Source organism: Neocloeon triangulifer, unplaced genomic scaffold (genome assembly GCF_031216515.1).
Source record: "Neocloeon triangulifer isolate White Clay Creek 2 clone unplaced genomic scaffold, ASM3121651v1 ptg000014l, whole genome shotgun sequence".
Classification (NCBI taxonomy): Eukaryota; Metazoa; Arthropoda; class Insecta; order Ephemeroptera; family Baetidae; genus Neocloeon; species Neocloeon triangulifer.
This window is the reverse complement of record NW_026775556.1, coordinates 29,460,086-29,485,025: the sequence shown is the minus strand read 5'-3', so window position 1 is coordinate 29,485,025 and position 24,940 is coordinate 29,460,086. Positions and strand designations below refer to the sequence as shown.

Genomic DNA, 24,940 nt, shown 5'->3' with positions numbered 1-24,940 from the left:
CTACTGCGCGTATTTCGCGGAAAGGGTTAATTGTTTACCAACAACTGCGCGTCTCACTTTTTCCTTCTCCGATTTTGCGACGACATGTAAGATTGACTGACTGACGCGAGAGTGAATTAATCCAGGAAAATCGATGAGAAAACGTTTTCACGTCGCGTGCCGTCGGCCGGAACGATTGGAAGAAACCCGATCCCTCGCCGAGAATTTTCTCGAGGGTCAACAAACTGAACTGCTGCGATTTTCGCCGTTTTCGGAAGAAAGTTTCTCCAACGGAGAGGTCAGAAACAAGCTCGTTTTGAGCAAATATTGACCGGCTGGATATTTGTCTGGTCGCCATCTTGCCGGCGAGGAGCAAATTTGCATGGTGCTAATTTTTTAAATGCGTGTGGCGCCTTTGCGTTTAGCGCAATCCAGATCTCGTCTGATCATTTTTACCAACTGGTGAAGATTTTACTGATTTTTTGCTTTAAAATTCAAGGCGTGTAATATAAGAAATAGTTTACGGCAGAAAAGAAGTATGGAAAATGAACTTATTTCTGGAACTTCTTATTATTCCTTCTCTTTTATTGTGTCATAAGTGATATTACATTACACTTAATAAGAGTGTATTTTTTAATTAAGTTAAAAGTTTTTCTTTCTAATTTGTTTTTATGTTGCCTGGTTAAATTGAAATTCAATATTCACTATACAGCAACCGTTTCTGTTCAAAATTAAAATTAATTGAATGGAATAATAATATAATTTAAATTTAATATATTAAATCTCTCGGTTGAGGTTAAAATCTATTGATTAAAAAAAAATATAATATTTCCTATTCTTTAGCTTGCATATATTTTCAATTTAAATTTATTTAACCTTGAGAACAATAAAAAAACCTTCAGTTTTATATTTGATTTGATTTGATTTCTTGAGTTCAATTTCCATCCTCCCAATTATAACCCATCTAAGTATTCACACCCTTCCTCCTCCGCTTTATAAGACCCAAATTTAAGCCCATTCTAAGTTGTCATGTTATGAATTGCGCAACAAGTAACGAGCAAAGCAAGTCGCCGCGATTTTGAAACTTATCCAACGAAATTGCTCGTTCAATCGCGCTTGTAAACGGACTGTTATACCGATCTTGTTTTCGCACGCAACACGTTGCTCGCAATCCAAATGGGTACGGAAAATTCTGCCGTCGGAAGATTGCCATGTGGTGCAAACGAAGTTTCCGCGCGCCCCAGTTTCCAATCAGCCGAGGTACTTCTTCGACGTGTGTTGCTTTTGACCCATTTCCCCAAGGATTCCAGGAATTGATATGCATTGGCTAATCTGCTCAGGCGATCGAAAAGTCGGACCGAGCAGTCGAAATTGCCTCGGGTGCGTTTTTGGTGAAAGCACGAAATTTGCATTGTGCTCCAAGAGTGCTCGATTAATTGCGATTTATTCGCGCAGCTTTCTAAACACTATGACGGATGAGATCACAACACCTTTCAAGCGCCGAATATTACTCTTTAATGTAATTTGTATCGTCAGCCAAAGCGGAACTACAAGTATTCAGCACGCAATTATAAAAAAAAAAATCGTTAAATACAAGCAAATTTTAAGAATAGATGAATTTAATAGATAACAAATTTTACAAATTTTGATTATAAAGCTCTTGAATTAAAATTAAATTTAGTTGTTTGCATTCCAAATTTTTTATTTGATTAATTTTTTTATCAGACTTCAATCTCTTTAATTTACTATCATTCCAAGATTTCAAAAGCGATTAAATTTAATTCTATTGCAAACATAATATTTTTATGACTTTCTTTCAAGAACAGATTTATAGTTAAAAGATACTTTTTTTAATTCAGTTTAAATGCCAGAAATAAACTCCTATTTAAAAATCTGCTTTCTACACTTCTAGTTTTTCCCCGTCACATAGTTAAATGAGTTCCATATGACATGTTTTCCCTTCACTCAATTTTTCTCCTTTGGAAATCCTCCTACGTATTTTTATTTACATCTCTCCACTGAGAGAACAGTTAATAAATTTTGGCCGATCTTGACCTTCAGGGGTAGTTTTTGCGACTTGTTGGTGGTCCCATGGGCCATTATTTAACCGGTCAAATTGAGCGCATCTGTCTTGGTCGTAAATTCAGGGAAGAAAAAGTAAGAAGTTTCTCTCGGTCGCTGATCTTGGTTGTGACTTTTGAATAAATTGCCTCGGCGTTTGGTTCGAAAGAGACGGATTTCGCTTGCGGATTCGGAGCCAAGGACGCGACAGTGCGACAAATTCCAGAGCCTCGGGAGGGCTAATATTAGAGACGTGCACGCTAAGGTCAGCAGAATTGAGATTGTGAATCAGCCTCACCCAGCCGTGGAAAGGAAAATTGAAAATTGGCACTTGCACTCAAAGTCAAACGTGATATTATTTCTCACAATGCGGTGTAATTTTGTCCAAGGGGTTAATTTTGGCGTCCTGCGGGGAAAGCAAATTGCCTGACTGTATAATTTTTATAAAATTAAAATATAGAGAGGAAAATTATTGCGTTTGTCTTGGGGAAATGTTCATGAAATTTCATATAAAAATAATAATAAACGTAACAATGCGTTTTTTTTTTTTTTTCATATAAATTCGGCGATAATTTCAAATTTAAGTAAGCAAAAATTTTCATTTTCATTTTGTGTCTCATAAATTAACTTTCTTTTACAAATTTTACATACTAGTAATGACAAGTATGACAATCATCTTGATGTTAGAATGAAGGAAAATAGTAAAGTTATATATTGATTTGCATCAATCCTTTCAACTGCATTAAAATTAGAGCCTCAAAGTATTATTATTCCCAAACTGCGCGCCGGTGAGAGTGTTCAGCAATTCTGCGCCCACCGTCTTCCTCTCAAAATGACTTCACATTGAAAAATGTGCATGTTGGAAGTGTTTTGCAGAGCCTGGGGTCTAAAATCTGACTCATCGCGCGCACCTGGAGAGCACATACTGACGCAAGCACTTGATTCAAGTGCATCACCTCCCTCGCTTTACACCCAAATGCGAAGTGAAAGAAAAAAACTACAATTGATGAAGAAGCGTTGAGGCGAGGGTCGTTAAGTTGATCGGTGACGTCAGTGCCAGGGGGGCAGTCGTCCGAAAAAGGGAATGGAAAAATCTGACGTCAATCGAAGGGACATCAGTCAATTGCTTGGAATCCAAAAAGCAAAGCAAGGTGCAAGATTTAAGGCTGTGAAATTGAATACGAACGGACCCATTAGAAATGACGTCAACGCGCTTATATAAATCGGTCACTAAACGTTTATGCGTTTTAAACGTTCTTTCCTTTGGTTGGAGAAAGTAAAAGGTGAAAAAAAAAATTTAAATTTCGATATTTTTCCAGTGAGAGTTAAAGTTTTCAGTGAATTCTTTCAATAGAGAGGAAAATAAACAAGGCTGCGATGCAACTGGAGCAGTGGAGACAATAGGTGTGTTTTTAGATAATCGTTTTACTCTGCAAGTGACCTCAGTTGGTTCCATGGCCGACCACTCGCGCCAAGAAAACGAACAAAGTGTCCGGCCATACACGGCGAGAACAAGATTCAGAAAAATCCCGACTACTCCAATTTTAATTACACTTAAGTGCTTAACAGGGCTAACAGGCGTTGAGTATATCAAGTAGGCGTTTAATGCACTTTAGAAATTTACAATTAATTCCGCTTGCGTCAGAAATTAAAATTTTTAATGCAGGTTTCTCCTGAAGTTGCAAAGTATAATTCATTTTTATGAAGGTCCAAATTTCGTAATTACTTTTGTAATATCCTCCCCTGGTTACGCGAATGTCACTTTGAAATAATTCGTGCTGCGACCTTCAAGTCTGTCAATTAGCGACAAGTGATCTCGCCGTCTCTGTTCTTACTGCGTGCGAATTGGCGAGTGTGTTTTTCATCTTATCTGCTGCCGTGTCTTTATTACTTCTTTATATATATTTTTTCACTGCGTTGCTCGAGCCAAGCCGCTCTTGACGAGCAAAAGTTGTGTTGCCATGTGCCCGAAATAAAGCTCCGAGTGTAAACAACGCGCGCACCACCGGCTTCAATTTCGCTCAAACACCGCGCCGCCCTTGCTTATTTACACGAATTCAACATTTACGAGAGATTCAAAAAGATCATCTCGGACTAGCTGCGTGTGTTTGTCTGTTAATGCTCAGACAACTTTTATTGTTTGCCTTTTGCGCTACCGGGCAACGCGTTTCGTACACATACTTTTTGTCGCTCGTAAAAAGAATTACGTCAATCAAAGGGGCGCTTCGGGGAAGCTTTCTCAGATGAAATGACAAATTTGATTTTTATTTAAAGAATTTTATAGTTAAAAAAGTGGAACAACTCTATTAAAAAGAGCTTAAATTAAGTGTATACTTAAACTTCAACAGTTACGGTTTTGGATAAAGAGAATTTTATTAAATTTCATATCAAGTAATATCGTGAAATACTGGGCTTAAATCTAAAATAATAAATTGGAATGGATCATTTGCATATTTAATAAGTGTTTCTATTAACTTATTTTAAATATGAATTGAACTAAAATTATTTATTTATAAATTGGAAATAGAAAATATTTTTTAAATTCTTTCAAATTTCGTTGCAAATTATTTCATTCAATTTCATTGTGATTCATAGAATGTGATACTTTCAGCAAATTTATTTAATTTTTTTCCCAAAAAAACTTTTTATAAGCTTCATTAAGATATTGCTGTGCATTATTTTTTATTTTTACTAGCCTTTTTGTTGGAAAATTATAGTTATTAAAAACTTCAAGCAACAATAAAAATAATTTAGCAGTTTGTGTTGTGAAAAATAGCCTTTAAATGAAAATGTCGTGTCGTCCTTGAAAGTCAGTTACATCATAACTTTGAATTATTATATTTTATTTGAATTAAAAAAATTATTTCCACGATTTTTTATTTCGATTTTTGCTTAAAAAACGACTTTAACAATGACTTTTTAAATTAAAATTATAGTCTAGATAAATATAAAAATTTGTAATCAAAAAGTAAATCAACAGACTTCCAGTCTCCATTGATATGAATAAATGCGCACTTGCGTAATAAATATTTTTTTTCCAAAACGATGTTAACTTTTTTAAATCAAATGACTTCTAAAATTGGACTTTATTAGATAACATCTCATAAAGAGCTTTATATTCGTCCTTAGGCCTAAAAGCATAAAATTGAAAAATGTTTCCAGCATTCCCAAAGGGCTACAAAAAGTTTGGATCGTTGAAGATCGATTGTAGTCCGGCGGCTGTGCTGGGGTTTTATTAAAAATTCAAGGCCGACGAGCCGCAGACGAAGCGGCGGCGGCACGAGAAAGACAAAAGCGAAAACGAAACGCTCTGCGCTTTCTATTCTCTATGTCGCAGTTGGAAAATGCAATGTGGAAAATGGAGCTGCCTTGACCTCTTTGGGAAATCAGAATCGAACTAAGCGGATTGCGTTGGAAAAATCGTCGCCATTAAAAGAAAATAAAAAATATTGACGCGCAAATGTATAAATTGCCACATAAAACATGATCGACCGTTGACTGGCCTTGAGTGCGGGATGGAAATGGTTATTTTTTTGTCGCATTCAGTTGGTGGTCCACATGTGTCGTCTTCAATTCAGTTTTGTTCACTAACAAGTGTCCTATTGCATCCCTTTAACAAGTTCATATATGTTGAGTAGTTTCAATTGCAAAATGCAAACCGTAAATTGATTTGTTCAACTGAGAGTCCAAAGTTTTGCTTGGAAAATCCGTCCAGTCAGCAAAAGGCACAACAGAAAGGAAGCCAAGCTAATGGAATGCGAAAAAATTCACAAAGACAAGCAAATTCCGAGACGGATTCTTTCTCTCCTCAGCAATATGCAAAAACAAAGCGCCAATCAGAATTTCAAACAAAGTTCGTTTCTTACAAACTGACATGCAAATAATTATTTAATTCAATTCATGAATGAAAAATGAAAATGCATTTAATAAAGTACTAATGACTTCTCTTCTTTGTTGCAGGTAAGCCTGAATTTTCACCCGGTACATTTTCCGCCCTTGAGAGCAGGTTGAAGGTAGGAAAGTTATGCAACCGCGGTGCTGGAAATCAATTCCAAACGTTTTATCACGAAATTTCTACTGAACTCGGCATGCGTGCCACCTCAAATGCGCGACTGGCCTCGCATTTAGGTGAAATCTCCTCTTTGTTTCAATGCCACCGCCACACTGAGTTAATGACACACGTGAGAGGGATTCCCTCCCGGAATCGAGAAATGCTAAAAAAAATTAAAGACAAAGAAAGGTTATAATAACAGCCAAAGAAAACCCAGAGCGTCGCGTGAATCACTTTCCATGCTAAAAACAAAAAGTAATTGTTACCTGAATCACTGACTAAGGAAGGTAACAGGTAAACACATTTTCAGGGTTACTACAATGAAACAATAACAATTTAGGAAAGATAAATTTTACTGCAATGATATAAATAGTTAAATCATTCTGCGATTAAGAAACCCGAAAATGCCCTAGAATTAAAAATCACATCAGACGCAAGAATAAAAAACAGAATAAGTGCGTTAAAATTTTGTATTAATTTGCAATACTAATTTTAATTTGTTTAAAAAAATTTAATTTTGCTTTGCTGGCGGCAAATCCAACAAAACGAAGGATTTTGGCTAAATTCATGGTTTATTGAAGAAAAATTTTTTTTTCTCGCACAGATTTGAATTTTAATGCAAAGCTCTAATTTTTGGCTTATAATTTCTGGTCTTTGGATCTGTAATTAGACTGATCAAACCATGTAAAATCTATCTTAAAATATTTGTCCAGAATTAAAAAAATTTCAATTTATATGTGGTAAATTCTGTAATTTTTAATTTTCTCAAATATTAGTAAATGTTAAAACTTTCGTTTATATATAAGAACGATTATAAACGTAATTAAAGATCCAACCGATCGAACTGGCAGGAACGAGGCACATTTTTGAGTCTATGGGACTGGCAGGGAGCGGGTTAAGTTCGGTCGGTAGAGGCGCTGTCGGCGTCGCGCAGGGCTGACGGGAGCGGTGGCCGGGCCGCTCGGCAGCAGCCACACTTCTTGCGTTCGCTTCGGACAGTCAGTCAGTCAGTAATGACCGTGTGCATGTACGTGGTGGTGCCGTGGTTCGCGCTCGTCCTCTACCTCGTCTTCCTCGTCGTGCACGTCTGAACCACACGAGCCATCCATTTCATTCAAAAACAAAAAAAAAACTTTCAATTCCAAAGTAACCATCTGCGAAAATTAACGAAAATGGGAACCGCCGCCCGTTCGCCCCCTGTTGCCGGCCAGCCGCCAGCGGCGCCGTCGCCCCTGCCCACCCTGAGGCCCGACCTCGGCGACGACACCCTCTTCACCGTCTACTGCTTCATCCGAGACTTCATTGGGTGAGTTTCGATTTTGGTCCAAGAGAGCGAGGGAAAATGGAAACCGGCCGGCCGGTGCTCAGGCGAGGCTCAGCACCAGCCCCGCTTCTACGATTTCAGAGTGCAAAAAAAAAACCAGAGGACTTCTCTGGAAATTTCTCAGAAAGCAGAGGATACTTTTTCAAAGTGGGGTTTTTATTGCAAAGACTTGGAAATTAATAATGGATCGCTTTTCAAGTTGTAACCCAAGAACAGGGAAAAGTGAGGGATTTTGTCTGAAATCTAAAGAAAGAAAGCTATACAAGAAAAAATTTAATTAGATAAAAAATGAGCATTTTCCTCCAAATATGATTTGGCTTTAGAATTTCAAATTATTAGTACTATGAAAAAGTCAGATAGATTATTTTACGCTGAAAATTTCATTCATGCAATTTCAAAAGAAATATTTATATTGATGAATGATCTCATGCAACAGGAAAGTGCAATATCATTTGTGAAGCCTCTGCACGATTCGATGCTGTAATTTTTAAAAATAACCGCAACACCTCGCCATAATATTTTACACACTCGCTCCCGCATTTGTTATCACGACTTTCGCCGGCGAGTTTTTCTTCACATAAAACGATTTTCCAACAAAGCGCGATCGAAGCTCTCGACTTCCGTTCCCGTTTCATTCCGCTGGATCCACCGAAACACGCCAGCCCAGCAACAACAATAATAACATTAAAATTAATATCACAATATTACTTTCCTGCGTCCCGGATGGAAATAGAGAGAGCATGTAACAAAAAAAAAAAATTATGAGCAAGTTCTCAGAACAAACCCAACTGCCCGTGCGAAATGGCTTTAATCAAATTAGCGCCGCGCGAAAAACATCTGCCGCCCGCGGACCTTCGCCAAACGAAATAGGTCAAGAAAAATATTTGCACGGAGGTGAAACTTCTTCACCTGTGAAGGAGACTAAAAATATTGTTTAAACAAGGCAAATTTTGCAAATTCCGAATCAGGGAGTTTTATCTGAAGGATTTCGCGAATTTACTCTAAGAGAAAAGTTTATAGATTCAAAGGAAAGCTTACACCATTAGTTAAGTGGTGTGAGGTGAGGTGATCCGACCAATTAGTGGCGCCCGAGGCACGAAAACAAACCAGAGGCAAATACTGGCTGGCTGGGTTACACATGCAGACGGATGGGGCAGGGCTCGTTGTCGGGCGTATTATTGCAAGGGTAAACAGAAGAGGAAATTGCGTGAAATCGAGCAAGGCGTCACTTAAAGGCTGATTAATTTGTGAAATTTTCATCTAAAATGCAGAAAATAGGAAAAAAGTTCTAAATGAAAAATTGAAACCTCATTGCAAAGAAAAAATTCTAAAAACAAAGGACAACTGCCCCCAGAAGGCGACCTAAGGTCTGCTGGTACTTTGAAATCCTAGGGTTTTGTCGTGTCCAAACTAAAACTAAGCGGGAGGAATTTATAAAAAATTGGAAAAAAAAGGGGAGAATTTTATTTTACCAAACAAAAATTGCAGAAATTAGTAAAACAGAGGAGTCATAATTAAATAAGTTTTTTTAATTAATTTCTGCAAAATTGGAGATAAGAAATCCAAGTTGTCCAAAGAAATAGAGAAAATACACTTTTGAATATGAGAACATTTTTTTTATCCCAACTGTTGGAACGGTTTTCTTGTTCGTTGGTCAACACAAAGCCCGTAACCCTATCAACCATATCTCACTCAAATACTATTATTTGGTTAACTCTCCAGCTAATTTCTTGCTCTCCGACTAGCCGCGTGCGTGTTTGTTTGATGGACGGGCGTGTCACGTGACAATCGGACCAGCTGAGGCCCCGGGGTCGACGAACGCGCGCGCAAACAGCCTCTCCTGCTTGGCATATTTCGATTTTGCACGGCCGCCCTTGGCGAACTCGGCCAACCCTTTTCGCAGTGGCGTGAAAAGAAAAGGGAACGCGCTTTGTTCCCGAAATAGGGAACCTAAGATTCGGAGAAGAAGGAACGTCAAGAAGTGACCCAATTCGGACCAATTTAGAATTTTTGCAGCTGCCAAAGTGGGACGAGCACGGACCAAATGGCGAGAGTGACACAATCCGCGGCGAATTATGTGAGGGATCAAAGGGCGTCGACGGGGAATGCTCAAGAACAAAACAATTATGGTTTTGCTTTTTTTTTATTAAATAATTAAAGCCAATTTGGAGATTGATAAAAGATTTTTCAAGTTATATTAAATATCTTTATAAGAAAAAAATCATGATTTTTTGAAAGTTGTTGAAAAGAGTATGATTTAAACAAAATTAAGATAAAAATCTATTCGATGAAACAAAAATCTAGAGTTTTGTAGAATTTTCGTATTTTTATCGTCAAATTAATTAATTGTAGATCAAAGTGAAATCTTGCATGGGTGCCGTCGAGCCACGTTTTGTTATGTGTCCCGCCATTGTTTCCTAGCAGTGGAGCCACCCAGTCTCGCGCGTCCGTCGCTTCCACCACGCGCGTTCCTACGTGCATATCATTATAGTCGGACCGGTTCTCTTTCTCGAAGAAAGAGTTGAACCGCCGCCTCCCACCTTCTTCTTCAGTTCTGCAAGCAATCCAGTTTAAACTGCGACGCATTTTTTAGCCGGCCGAATGTGATTCGATTCCTTCTTGAATAAACACGACACACCGAGAAGGAATTCTGAAAAAGAAAGAAACTGCTGAATATATAAATGACGCGTACTTGAACATAGGAAATGAAGCCAAACAGATGTGCCGAACTCTCAAAATTTCTAGAAGAGTTTGCATTATTTAGTGAATAATGTAACACGCAATTTTTGTCTTGGCTTCAAATTTAATAGGTACAATATTTTTCCACGCAACAATTTTAAAACGGAGTAAAAAAATATGTTTATCACAAGAAGTAATTCAAGTTGCTAACAATTTAGAGCATTTGAAAACAGATTGCCTTAGAAACAGTTTTTATCACAAAGTCTCATTTTCTTCATGCGAAATTTCTTTCTCCCCAAGGGCGACCTTAACACAGACTCTTTTTTTTTTTTAAATAATTCCGAGATGGAAATAATGCTCTCGGTCGTCACGCCGTTTGCCGCCCTGGCAGCGTGCACAGCACACACACAAGTGCATTAATTCGCGCGGTGCATTTGCTGACAAGGCCGGCGGCGTTCTCCGTCTTCTTCATCTTCTGGCGACCAAACCGAAGCAGCATCCGAAGTTGCGCAACCCCCGGTGCTATTCCTGGACGCGGCAACCTTGCCGCCGAATCAAAATCCGATTCATCGAACAGACGGATATTTGTAAAATTTAAGTTTCGGCGAGGCCAATTCTATTACCGAGCTCAAAAATACACATAGATTAGGACGCCAAGGATGCCCGAATTGAACTCTGAAGGGTTAATCTTAGGTCAAAACTAGGAATTCAACCTTGACGCTTATTTAAGGCTGTTTGTATTTGATAAATAACATGCAAAACATTTTTCTAGAATTAAGAAAAAAACATATTCTTATCATTAATAAAAGCTTAAAAAATTTGAAATCGTTTAACAAAGTTACACATTTTTACTTCATATTTATTTTCATTCAAATTATCTATTTGCCGCAATGAAACGGAAGTGCGACGGTTTTCCACATGATTGCGATAATCCAGCGTACAGTCATTCTCTCTCCTTTGGTCAAGGATGCGAAAAGGAAATTGCCTCGTGATTGATAATTTGCGTTTTTGCCGCTGGTAGGAAGCTCTGCTGTTGGTTTCAGCCTTGCTGATAAATAATCACACTACTTGTCGAGGGCAAAGGTGACGCTCAGCCGAGCAGAAATAAAATCAAACAAGTAAATCCAAAAGTGAGTGAGTTTGAGCCGTGAAACGATCTGAAAACAATTTTACAGTCCATTATTGTTTGTTTTGAAACAACCAAAATCAGTGAAAGTCAATTGACGACTTTGTCAAGTCTGAGCAGAGAGTTCGATGACTTCTTTTGTGATGCGTCTTGGCCGACCAAGCGAGTGAAATATATTGAGGAAATGTAAACAGATGTACTTTGCAACAAAGTAAACTCGCTGCAGATTTATTCATGTATTTATCAAGGCCTGCTTGTTTCTCTGACCGGGACGATTTTTCACACTTTGTTGCACACATTGTCGTCTTTAGATTTCGCTCCGCCTGAGTGGAATAATTTTAATCTCGAGAATCTTCTGCAGCAATGCCGCATTTCAATTCAAATGGAAAATTTGCGTTGCACTTGCATCGTGCCAAGGAAAACGGGAGCTGGGGAATATTCCATTATGATAAACAGCTTTGATTGCAGATTATTTCGAAATTAATTTTCTGAATAATTTAATTTATTTTAAATGTTTTACTACTTCTAGAGAATTGCTTACAATTTTATCGTCATAAAATTTTAACCTCACTTTAATTTATTTTTTTTTATCCTCTATTTCAGTTTGAATAATATCTTTAATTTATTGGAGGATGATTGTTTTATTTGCAATTGAAGTGGACACGAGTGCTCCGCATTAAACGCGCTCTTGCCACTTGATTCAAATAAACGCAAATCAAACAAAGAGCACTCAATTGTGGTCCGTTGGCCTGACATGGAGTGTGTTGTTTGTGCTTGGCGGCGGCTATGTAGGTTATTCAACGGGACCCGCCATTCCGGCACGATAATCGTCGCTCTCGAGAATTATCGAACCCCGCGTCTCGCGCATTTCGAGGCTTCTCTCGCTTGCGTGCAGAGAAGTAAAACAACGCAAGTAGATTCATCCAGTTGAGAGACACTAATTTAACAAGAGAAAGAAACACTTTCTTACAAATTACTCTCTTAACTATGGATACTAATCTCAAATTTATGAGCAACAAAAATTTTACATGTAAAAGATAATTACTTATCTAATAAATTGTCTTCTTTTGAAAATATGAAATTATTAATTTAAATTTTAAGAAAATAAAATTCATCTAAAAATTAGTAAAAAATGTGTTTTTTAAAAAACTGAAATAATAGAAAAGTAAGCAGAGTAAAAAAAAAATGGACATAATTATGTAAGTAAAAAATGTTAAATTTTAATTCTATTTATAAATATGTCCTAAATCAGTTTGAAATCAAAATGCTACAACTAATACTAAATTTTATAAATTCATTTGGTTTAATGAAAAAAATCAACCAAATTACAATAAAAAAATTTAATTTTTAAAGAGATAAAACTTATAAATTAATTAATTCTCTTTAAGTCAATTAAGATCAATAATAATATAAGATTGGAAATTTCAATAAAAAATTAAATGGAAGCTCATTATTTTGATAATTATCGTTGAAGCCAATTTAATAATTAATAGAGACATCGTTTCACTAATTGCGTCCAAGTGTCTATTAAGTAGTAATAGAAACTCGAATAGGAATCAAGAAACACGTACACTGATTGACATTCATCGTCGACTGCAGCACCCGCCGATTGACGTGTCGCTCTCCGTTTGGATTCTAGAAAGTGCGCTCGCTTTTTATCGCAACCGACAACAATAACATCAACAATAATAATAATACAGAGTGGGCAGGTGCTGCTGGCTGGCGCAACCGATAATTTTCGCGAAAGACTCAAGGCTCCCTTTCTTTCTTTCTTTCGTGCAGCGAAGGAAGGTCTTTGCACTGTTGCTGATAATTCGCATGTTGGCGGGCGCAAGAAGCAGGGATCGAGCGGCTCTGTTGCCAAGCTGGCTGGCTATTTTTGGGCCACGCACGCCGCGCAAACAGTGTAAAAATGGACGCGCGCGCTGCTTACAAGCACCGAGCAGTTCGCATCACATGAAATAAATGTGGCGAAAAAAAAATCCACGACAGGCTAGAGAAGACGGACAAGTTGCTGCGATTTGTCGCACTCAAATTATTGCCAGACTCGAAATAGAACTGGAACAGAAAGGTGCTTCCTACAAAGTTGTAAAAAAATTTCACTGACTAGTCAGATTGCCAAAGACTAAAAGAGCAATAGTAATAAAATAGAAAACTAAAAAAGGTTTGGAATTTATATTTAATGAGAAAAAAAATTGGTGTAAAATCGCACCCAATCACACCATTGAAAATTATAACTATTTATTTTTTATTAATTAATTGAAATTAACTTCTCAACACGACGTTCTTCTTGTTATGCAACGCAGCCGCTAATTTCTTCCTCTCTTTCGAAGGGACGCGTGATTTAAATTAAGACCGATGTTGTTTAGAGCAAGAGCCGCGGACCTTTAAATTTGAATTCGCTCCCCCACGACGTGGTGTGTGTTGCTCTCCCTTGACGCTGCCAAAATACTCCTAAATGCCAAATGTCCTCTTTTCTTTTTCGCTTTCGATCAATTTTAAAATGCGAAATCGCAGAAAAATTCCAGAGCTCTCCAGATTTTTCTGCAAGCGTGGGAAAGTTCCGGAGGAGACTTGCGAGATCAGCAAATATTTTTATATAATATGCACGTCGAGCGTTATCTCTGAGCACAAAGGAGCACTTTTGTCATGTGAGGGAGGGAAAAAGCGGATGACAATGAAGAAAGAATGAAAGACACCTCTTGGTCTTTAAACTTTGGATTTTGAATGAAGGAAGGCCTTTGAAAAGTCGCCGGAATTCTGATTCAGGCTTACTTCATCATGAAATAGGAAATTTTATCAAATAAAAATAACCTAGATGCATTATTATTTCAAATCAAAAGCAATACTTTATCAGATCATTGAAATCGGTGGTTTTAAATTTTAATATTTCATGCATATTGTATGAAGAAAAAAAATTAACTATAAAATAAATTAATTTTTTTGTTATCAATAGTGAAAGATTTGTTTAAATTAATAATTTCGAAAAATACAAGGTTTTTGTATAAATTGCAGCAAAAAAATTTACATTTCATCAGATTTCATGTAACTTTTCCACATTAATATGTTGAAAAATTGCGAGCCTGACGTTGCAATCGTTGCAGGGTGGGTGAAAGTGCCCCCGAGAGTGAAAGGATTTCGCTTCCGTTGATTAATGCATACACGCGCGGAGATGCACCGCGGTTTGCTCCCTACTGATCTAACCCCTGCTGGAAAGCACCGGGGGTGCTGCTTTACGTGGTGGCAGTCGAGTGGGTCAAGGACGGGCGGGGCTTGCGATTGGTTCTCGGCCGCCGAGATGCAGCACGCTGTTGCCAGGGCGAAGAGCACCACGCGAGCACCTCGTGATTCGCGCCACTCGCGATTCTAACATGGGCGTTTTCGCAAACAACACAAATTTGACAAATTGCAAACCGCATAACGACGAATCTTACTGATCGGAAGCATTTTTTTTTTCGTAAAATAAGAAAAAAAGAAATGAGAGAACGAAGAAAATGATTTGCAAAGACTGACAAAAATTATCAATTGGTGAGGGGAAATTTCAAGATTAAAAATTATAATGTTTGATTTTTCAAGAAAATAAAATATATAAATTTATAGTTTATTTATTAGTATCAACTTTTATCGAAAATTTTATCTCTTTTTATATAATTTAATTTTCCGATTTTAAATTTATAAATCACCCTATCAGGAGAGGCGAATATTTTTATTCCTTTTTAAACGCAAAGGAAAAAATATTTATTTAAAAATTTACTAGTGAAACTTTGTCTCCAAAGGAACGGATTTCACATCTTGGCGTTGGAGCAGCAAAAAGTGGAAATATTTCTCACTCGGTGGACCAGGAAACGTAATGACCGGCACATCAATTACGTCCCTCTTGGCTGGCAAGGCTATCGAGGCGGCGACACGCCCGACATCGAATTTATATTTTTAAATTTTGCGCCTCGCACGCATTTGGCACGACTTGAGATTTAAAATTTATTTGCTTACTCCAGCATGAGCGTCGCCGCATCTTTTTCTGCGTCGCAATAAATATATACGAAATAATAAAAGAGCGGCGGCGACGCGAAGCCAAGCAAAAGAAAATTGATTCGACGAAACAATACTGGTATGGCTGCGACGTGGAAAACCACTTTTTGCAATTACTACACCAGACGACGAGCAAAGGCAGCAATGGCAGGTCGCAGGTGTGCTTTTCCTGTTGATAGAGAGACCAACGAAGCCCCTGTCGTGGTGCAATTTTCAACTTGCTTAAGCCAGCTGCTGGAAAATTACTTACACGGAAAATTTAGATAATGTTCTTTGCGCAAACTTCACAGTAATTCATCATTATCATCCATAATTCCTTTTGTTTCCCAACAACAATGCAATAATTATTTTTCTCAAATTTCACAGATTTTTTTCATTTATTTTAAATACATTTCATGTAATGATTTTTAATGAGAAAAAAAATACAAAATCAAATCAAGAAATTCAAATTATCATTCAAATAATAAAATTTTGTAATCAAAGTTTTGTTCCGATTTTCAAATCATAAAAAAATAGTTATCCTAACCAGTTTTTGGTTTAATGTTATCAATCAAATTATAATTTATAACGTCAATAATGACAACAGGCATTATTTTTTTCCGTTTTGGATTTGATTTGATTTTATTTCTTGGACTTGACTTCTTCTTGCTCTGCACCATCGGCATCGGTGCGTCTAAAAATAGCTCTATCGTTGAAAATATCTCTCCTCACTCTGTGGCCGTTGATTAGCAACGAGCAAATGTCACCGGCAATAACAATCGCGTAACAATAATAATCATAACGGCAATTAATATGCGAATCGCGCGGCTGCAAAACAGATCAATAAAATCGGCGCTCATTCCAAACACCATTCTATTTTTAGCGGCTCGCGTAACGCGTGTGTATTTATGCGCCACTCTGGAATATTTATGAAGGATCGTTTAAAAATGCAGAACATGGTGTTCAACGGTGAGGATTGCAGTAAAATTAATCATGTGTGGAAAACAACGTTTTATTGTTGATTATTACTTAACTGCCAATCAAGTTCATTAAAAACTTACCAGTAAAAATGACATACATAATGTAATTTATTCATTCAATGTATAATATTAATTTAATTATTAATAAATAATTGAATTCACATTTATTTTTATCGAATAAGAAATATTTAATTTGATGGATTATTGAAACTTGAAAATATTTCCAATTTATTTCTTTTCTGTTCTAGTAAAAAAATTATTTAAAAATTTATTTCATTACAAATAATTTAAATTTTGATTTTTTGCGAAATTAAAATTTATCAATTACTCATGTCATTCCGATCAAACTTCCGCCACTGGCCGTGCAGGGGCGGTAGCGCCGAGGCGCGCTATTTCTTTCTTGGTCAACAAATGGCACAGAGGCAAAGGTCACCGACCCGACGGCAATCGCGAGTGGTTGACCTTTTTCATCTCTGATCGATCACGCGAGGGAGGACGAATCAATCCGGACGCGAGCAAATCAATCCTTGTCTTTCTTTTAGGATTAGAGCGAAGCAGATGTCGGGCCGCTTGCAAAATGAAAGGAAGAAAGAAAGGACGGTGATGCAACTCGCGAGCAATTCGCCCGCGGCCCGATCGCCGCATCAACAACAAACTAACTAAGCTTTTGAAGCTTGCTCAAAGGCTGCCGATTTTTACATACTAGCCGATGCAGCAATATTATAATATTATCTAAGTGGCCGGTCACTGGCCCCGAATGGTGCAATGGATTCTAAACATGCACGTGACCATCAACATTATTTTCTGACGGATGGCAAAAGTCAAAAGACCAAATTGGGAAATCATGCATAAACTATTAGTTTATATTTCTAAAGAAAATAATTTGTTTCTCATTTTTAAAATTCAGCGCCAATTTTTATCTACCTTTAACAATAAGAGAATAAATTATTTTTAGCGTCAATCATAGAGATATAATACTTGTTTTTTTTTTAATAATAATATGTAATTTGTAGATACAAAATATTCTACCAGAATTTGGCGCAAAATTTAAATTTCTTTAGTTTTTTCCAGATATTAAAAGTTCTTGAATACTTAATGTAAACCTCGATACCTCCATCTTTGACAATCACCAATCAATCTAAAGCGGAAGCACAACGAGAAATCGAAATCAAATCTTGAAATTGTGAAATTAGCATTCTGCGTATAATGCGGTTGGTTTTCTTTAGATGCAAATCGAACGATCGGTAAATAGAGATAAACCGGTTCTCTCGACTGCAAACAATGAGTTGGTGATGCAACGCCCGAGTGGAAAAGGTGCTGCACCGAGGGGCGACCTCGAGAGCCAATGTCACCTGGCCTGGGCCCGACCTCTGGAGGGCCGTCGGGCGGTGACGTCAGCGCCTCTGGCGGCGGTGGCCGCGCGCACGGCTGCACTCGGCGGCGGCAGTGCGTGCGCCGAGCCCGACCAACCAAGAGATGTTTCCCAACGGCGCCAGCAGCCCCATCGGCCGGCCCTCGACCCCCGTCGGCCGCCCCCTGGTGGCCGCCCCCAGGCCCCACCTGCCCCCCTTGTCGTTGCACCACCAGCACAGCAGCGCCACCCAGTCGCACCCCAGCTCGCCGACGCAACCGGCGCCGCCAAACTACCTGCTTCAGCGCCGCGGCCAATCGTTCGGCGCCTTCAAAAGGGTCCCCTGGACGTAAGTTGTCCCCCGGGAGCCCCTCCATGGAAGACCTAAAGACTTAAAAAGTCGGGAGTGGCTCGAAATTCAACCTGAATTTAAATTTTGGCGGCGAAACTGAGGGATTGAAAGTTTTTTGGTTTTCATATTTGGTAAGGGAGGGGTGGTTTTTAATTAGGGTTGGTTTCAGTCAATTCAAATAAATTTTTTTTTAAATGCATCCACCACTTTTCCATTGACTTAAAAATTGCTGGGAAATAGGAATTCACATTTGACATGAATTAATTTTTCGATCAAAGTTTCCAATTTCCACTTTCTCTGTAGCTCTTTCTTGACTCAATTAAATTCTAATGCTCAATCAAGACGCAGTGCTGCGCAAAACAAACACGCCTGTTCTGCGCGCTTCCATATTTGAAAACAAACGCCATCGAGGCCGTCCTGTGCGTTTCCCTCATCAAACCAAAACTTATCGTAGGCAAATTTCAGATCTTCCGATAAAACTTTGCTTTGCATTTTGCCACGAGATTGCGTCGGCAGCAGCGTGATTGGGCACAAGTGGCCTCAATTAAGGTCAATTGGACGGTCGGGGGCCGCGCGTAAGGCTTAAGGAAGATGCGAATCAACAGCTGCGAGGACGCGTTCAATCAAACAAAAGTCATAATGCAAATGTGGACGAATACATAATTAGGCCTGAAGGTTTATATTCCTAAATTACTTATTCCAATGATCACAATATAACTTAAATTATGTTCAATAAAAACAACAACAAAAAAATGCGGTACATTAAATTTGTGCTTACAAAAATTAACAAAATATTAGCAAAAATTTCTGCAATTTTTAATTAAATCGTTTTTTGTCATTAAAATGATAAGCGTTTTATTTTTAGACAGGGCGTCATGATATTCGAGGGAATCTCAACAATATTTTTCCGGTTATCCATTTCTAATTGCACAAAAGTCCAAAGGCTAATGATCGTTTTGCCATTATCTCAAGAGTACTTCGCAAACACACTTTTTTTCGTCGAAGCTGTCATAGGCGGCATTAAGTTGCGATATGATTATTTATAAGTGTTACAAACCGCTTAAAAATAAAATTCCTCGACGCCTGTTGTTTTCTTCCTTTTTGCATGTGCATTAAAAAAAACTGATAAGTGTTGCCAGGCGGGAATTAATTTGTTTGTTCGTGAAATCGATTATTATAGTATGAAGGGACGATCAGGATTATCATAATGGAAAAGAAAGTGATAATTAAAAATGATAATAATTTGTATTGCTTCATTCCTTGATTGATTTTACATGTTCCGCCTCTAGTGCCATTAACAGTCTGATATGTTATGGAATTACCCGCTAATGAGATTAAATTGTTGGAAATTACTTTGTCACGTTTTTTCATTTCATTTAACTTGATGATCTGCATTTAAGAAAAATTTGCTAAAAATAATTAAAGAATATTGAATCGAGTTAAGTGTTCATTGAATGCGTTACGTCATTATAGGTTATAAGGATTTTTTTATGTGTGATTGTAAGGTCGCGTTGCGTCGAAAGCCATGCAAATTCTGGTTCTGTCATGTCTTTTATTGAGCAACTCATTACATACGGCAATTTGGTGCGCCTTGCGTAATGATCGGCTCCATAACTGCGAATCGCATTAAAAGATTGATGGCATGCAAAACAATAATCAATCAGTCGACAAATAGGCTTATCTAATCTGCGTGTCGCGCCAAAATCCGAAAATCTCCAGACGAATCCAGTCACGTCCGCTGCCGCTAATCGCCGGAGAAACAGTCTAAAGATCTGGGTCGCGCCGCTAATTACCGGCGGCGCGCAGTTTCCCTGCCGGAGAAATTATCATTATGTATTTCACTTGCTACATATCGAGTCGTCGGTCAAAGTCTCGTGGGTGGGTCGAGACTCAGAAGAACCGAGATGCGTCGGCATCGAAAAACAAACGGTTCAGACCGGTTTTCGGATTTAATTCAAACCACGAGAAATTTCTCTCTTGTTTGCATTTAGTAAAATGTTAATTATAATAATTAAACCAAACAAAAGCAGCTGCTTTTCAAATTAATTAAAAGCGGTTAACTGGGTTAATTAAATTGGTATAAACAAACAGTATTCTTTTGATTATTGTTTAACATGTGAAAAGAAATTACTTTTCAATGTCACTGGTAGAAAAACAAGAAAATTTACAAAGGGAACTTATAAAATGGACAGAGATTAAATTCTGGGTCATAGATTCTAATGAAATTTCGATCTTTATTTTAATTTAATCTGAAAAAAATGTATTTTTCTTAATTATTTACTTATCTCAAAATTCAATCTTAACTAATTATTAAATATTCAAACTTAAAATGAAATTCACTAAACAACGCAAATTTAATGCAATAATCAAAATTACCTAAACTCTCACTAAAATTTAAAAACTTTATAAAAATTTTTTAAATTTTTTTCAATTATAAAAATTAAATTTATGCAATAACTTTTAAGTGAAGTTTACAACTAAATGAGATGGAAAGTTTTACACTGCCACTTGTTCGTCCCAAACGGAAATTTCCTCCGCGTGAGATAACGCAAAAATACCGGCCGTGTGTTTTATTGCGAACGAACTCCACGTCATCCTCCATGTACATGCAATTGACGCCCGCCGCCGCGTCTAGAGACCGCAGCAATGAAAAGATGATGCAATTTACGAATTGTCTCCAAAACCAAAATGAGTCACTGCAACTTTCCTGTCCTTGAAATCGGTGAAAAGCGGAAAAGTCGCGCAACTCCGTAAAAGGCTCTTATCGAATCCCCCTCTGGATTTTTCGGCCAGACTCGAGGGCGTGGCGTCGTGATTGGTCGAACGGCGGTCACGTGGTCTGGCGCTGCGAGAAAGCGGCAGCGAGTCGTTGGTTGGTTTCGCTCGACATCGGCAGTCGCTCGCCCGCCTTGGCACGATGAAGACGGTCAGCCTGAAAATGCAGTGGAGCTCGGCCCTCAAGCAGCAGGACCTCCTCAGGGAGGCCGTCGTCAAGTACATCGACCACTTCTTCCCCAACACACCGTGAGTTTGCGAAAAAAAAACAACAACAGGCAGACGAGCCGATTTCCGAGGGCGATCTTGAACGCGGACTCGAAGGCCTGCCACGCGGCCACGCCAATTTTCACTTCGGAACAGAGAAATCGGCTCGGTTTTTTTTTACAGGATTACATTTTTTATTTCAAGGCGAGTCTGCGAACGAGACAAGCAAGAATTTCGCGTGTCAAAAATTTTGACAGCCCAATTCGGGTTATTGCAATTATGCTGTCTCGGCGATGAAATTTGCGTGTGAATTGACGTATAAATCTTGAAGTAATTTATTCGTGGCTGTACAAAATTATAAATAATATCAGGCAGGGCTAAATTTTTCTTATTACCGAATACAATTAAGGAATTAATGTTTGTTTTCCTTGCTGTTTGAATTTAAAATAATTAAATGATGCTTCTTTTATTCTTCAGGAAATCTTATTAAAAAAGAAATTGAAATTTTTTAATTATTTAAGTAATAAAATGATAATTTGAATTTCAAATGAAAATTAGATCTTCAATACTTATTCATTTCCATTTAATTTCATGGCCTCAACCTTGCAAAAAACCCAATTTGTGAATTCTCTTTAGTTATGAAGTTTTGTATTTATTTTCAAACAATATTTTACCACAAACAAATCTAATAATTTGTCATGTAAAATTACAATGTTTTTGAATATTCATGAATATCATGTTTTGTTCATAAATAAATCGTAATAATTTTGTGACCTTTCCTTGCCTCGGTGACTTTCAAGTTTCAGAATTAGAACTCCCTTATTTTTTTTTATTGTTATTATTTTCCCGTCTTTTGTCGCGAATTGAAGCGCGGCAGGCCGTGAAGAAGTGTTTGTGCCCGTTCGTAATATATTACGGCTGCGGTTGCATAACTTGCGAGTAAACAGATCCGCCGCACCCCTAATTGACCCCCGTTGGCGTATCAACTGTCTAATCGTGCCATTCTTGTTGTTTCAGTGCCTCTGGGACCAGTGCAGTCGCCATCGACAACAAAATCGAGCAGGCCATGGTGAGATTTTTGCATTTGCCTTGTTTTTATTGTTCAAACAATCCTCCCCATCATGTTTGATTAAAACGCTGTCCTTTTCAAACGGTGTCCGGTTTCAAAAACGTGAGAGAGGTCGTTGGCAAAGTGGGTCGGATTTTGATCGTCGAAATCGAAACCGTGGCTCAGGGTCTCGGACTTGCGGTCACTCGACATGCCGAGCGAATTAAAACGCTCGCACACGCCACCGGCCGGGGTGAACGAATTCTTCCGCTGCAATGCGGCTGCCACATTATTCAAAATCGTCGCAAACATTGATCATTGTGGTTGAAAATTTGAAACGGGACATTTCAAAAATAGTGTAATTAACATCTTAATTGATTTTTTTTACCCCAACCGTCGTTCAATTAAATTTTAATTTCGTAAATTAATTAACTGCTGTGAATGAAAATCCATTTAAGAGGGAATTTTAAAAATGATTTTCCAGTTGGTTTTTTATTAAATCTTATCTTTATCATTAAGTTGTTTTGTTTTTTTACTTCCGTGGATGTTGGTGGTGCGGCGGCCGCGTGTGTGACCCACTTTGGAGGCTTCCAAGGGGAGGCGCCCCAAAAATCGATCTCTGCAGCTTGTTCTCCACACCCGTCCGCCCGTTTTCTGCCGCTCAATGATTGTTTTAATATTCTTTTTTTAAATTACCAAAAACTCTCGAATTCAAAATGAGTCACTTGGAGACGCACTTTCGTGTGTGCGGAAGTGGCTGCCGCGAATAATCAGAAAGCAAACACGTGATTTGCGCCGCGGTTGTTCGCCTTAATCGGAGAGTGAGTAAAGTTCAAGGTGCCCCTTTTTCGAGCAAAAAGAGCTGAAAAGAGACAGAAAGGGAGCGCAGTACATAATAAATATGGTCTCCTCGGTTTTGTCCTTGGATCTGCCCGTCCAGCAAAGGTAACCGGCCCGATCGAGTTATTTTTGGATCGCCAATGACCGCTCGAATCTTGAGGCGATTGGGGCAATTTCGTATCAGGTAACTTTCTACGTGAGAAGATTTCTCATAAGCGGAAAAAAAAACAGATACAAAAATCTTGTATAAAATCTAGACTTTTATTTCTTGTAATGATTTCTTTTTTAATTTATATCAAATAAATTAATCTGTTAAATTAAATTTCAAAATGAAATAAATAGTTGGCTCGTGAGAATTTAACTTAAGTTTTTGCATTTTTCAATTTTGATTGAAATTAAATTTCTTCCCTTTTATCAAAAAACATTCGGTCGTCGCCATTACGCGTTGGTCTCGCGCGAGGGCCAGTTTTCGCGAAAGCGCGGAATTGGTGGCGTGCGGCCTTTTTGGCCTGGTTCGCTCTCGCTGCGTCGCCGCTTCCGCATTATTTGTCTGCCCTCGGCGCGCGATGCAGTTCTTGTTGAGGCAGACGCGATTCATCGATCCGACCGGCCCAGAGAGACGAGCACGCCGCGCAGACAATGCGAATTCGCCGGCGCCATCTTGGAGAACGCGCTAAACGACCAAGCGCTCGAGCAAAGTGCGAAATGTTGATAATGCTAAAAGGAAAAGTGCGTTTCCAACGCTTGAAATCTTGTTCAAAAAAAGGGTTAAATATATTTGCCCGAATATTGAACATTAGTAATTCAAGAGATTTTATAAATATTAATTAAGTTATAATTTAAAATATAATTCGGGATGCTCTTTTTTGCGAAATATTTCAATGAAATTTAAAAAGATACTAATTAAAATTTTTGAACGAAAAACCATCTCTTTCATGAGAAATGTAGCAAAAACAAAGATATAAATAAATGAATAAAATAACTGCTTTTGAAGGCTCACTGCTGTAAATTGTTTTTTCTTCACTGTTGTTTTCTGTAACATTAATAAAAAATTTGAAAGAATGGGAAAAATAAATACAAATAATATCGCTTTTTTTTCCACCTTACGGGCAGCGAAAAAAAATTAGAGATCAAAATTTCTATTTGATTCGATTCAAATCCCTGTTTAATTGCCTCCTTAATTCGTGATTTGGCTAAAAATTGAGAAGATTCTAATTCCATTTTTATTGTGTTTTTTTCGCAGGATCTGGTGAAGAGCCACCTGATGTTCGCGGTGCGCGAGGAGGTGGAGGTGCTGAAAGAGAAAATCGTCGAACTGACTGGCCGAATCAACCAGCTCGAGTACGAGAACACGGTGCTCAAGGCGAGCGCCTCTCCGGAGACGCTGCAGCAGCTGAGCAAGGCGCAGCAGGCCACGTGAAGCGGCCGGCCCGTCCGTCAAGATTCGGCGCGGCCCGGACTTGATGCATTTTTCCAGTGATAAAATGACACTATTTAGCGACTGTGCGCCGGACGAGTTTTAGTTCTACGATGACCACGCGCGCGCCCCGTCCGACCGATGGCCTCGGGAGACGCCGGCTGCCTCCCGGACGGCGCCGGACAGGCCGCCGCGCGAACCGCCCGTCTGATCGAAGAATATGAATCTGTGATTACGTAGGAAATTACATTTGCGAGATACGAGAATAAAATTTGAGAGAGAAAAGAAACACTCGCTGTATACTGGACGAGACGAAGCAGTAAATTAGTTGAGAGTAACATAATTATGTAATTGATGATCAGTTTAATTATTAAAATATCCACATTTGTTTGTAAGTGTCGCGTTTGTTGTACGAGTGCGTCGTTCGTTGTGCCATTGTCCTCTGCGATTGATGATGCGAGAGTTGGGATGATTGAAGCAGACCCTTCCAAATGTCTGGAGTATACTTGAGTAAAATATTTTTTGCTTACGTAATTAAACTTAAAAATCACGCTGTCCTTTGATTTGCGACTCAAAACCTTTTCACTATGTGCAGATTACGGTTTAAGCGAAATCCAATAAAGATGCTCATCAAATTTAAATTGTAAACAAATTGTTTTTCCTCAGATAGAACCCTTATTGCAGGTGAAATAACTAGCAGCAAGAAAATTTATTTATACTGCAGGAGATAAGAATGGGTCAA

The 24,940-nt window shown here is 38.3% G+C and overlaps 1 protein-coding gene across 2 annotated transcripts in view; it reads left to right on the top strand.

Moving 5' to 3' along the window:
• Positions 1-24,839, top strand: part of LOC132201274 (protein bunched, class 2/F/G isoform-like) — a 52,583-nt gene extending 27,744 nt beyond the window's left edge. For both annotated transcript variants that reach the window (XM_059627302.1, XM_059627303.1), the window contains 2 exons: positions 21,911-21,962; positions 24,025-24,839. In XM_059627302.1, the coding sequence (XP_059483285.1) occupies positions 21,911-21,962; positions 24,025-24,201 (229 nt within the window). In that variant the 3' untranslated portion in view covers positions 24,202-24,839. The remainder of the gene's footprint in view (positions 1-21,910; positions 21,963-24,024) is intronic.
• Positions 24,840-24,940: the final 101 nt, after the last annotated feature.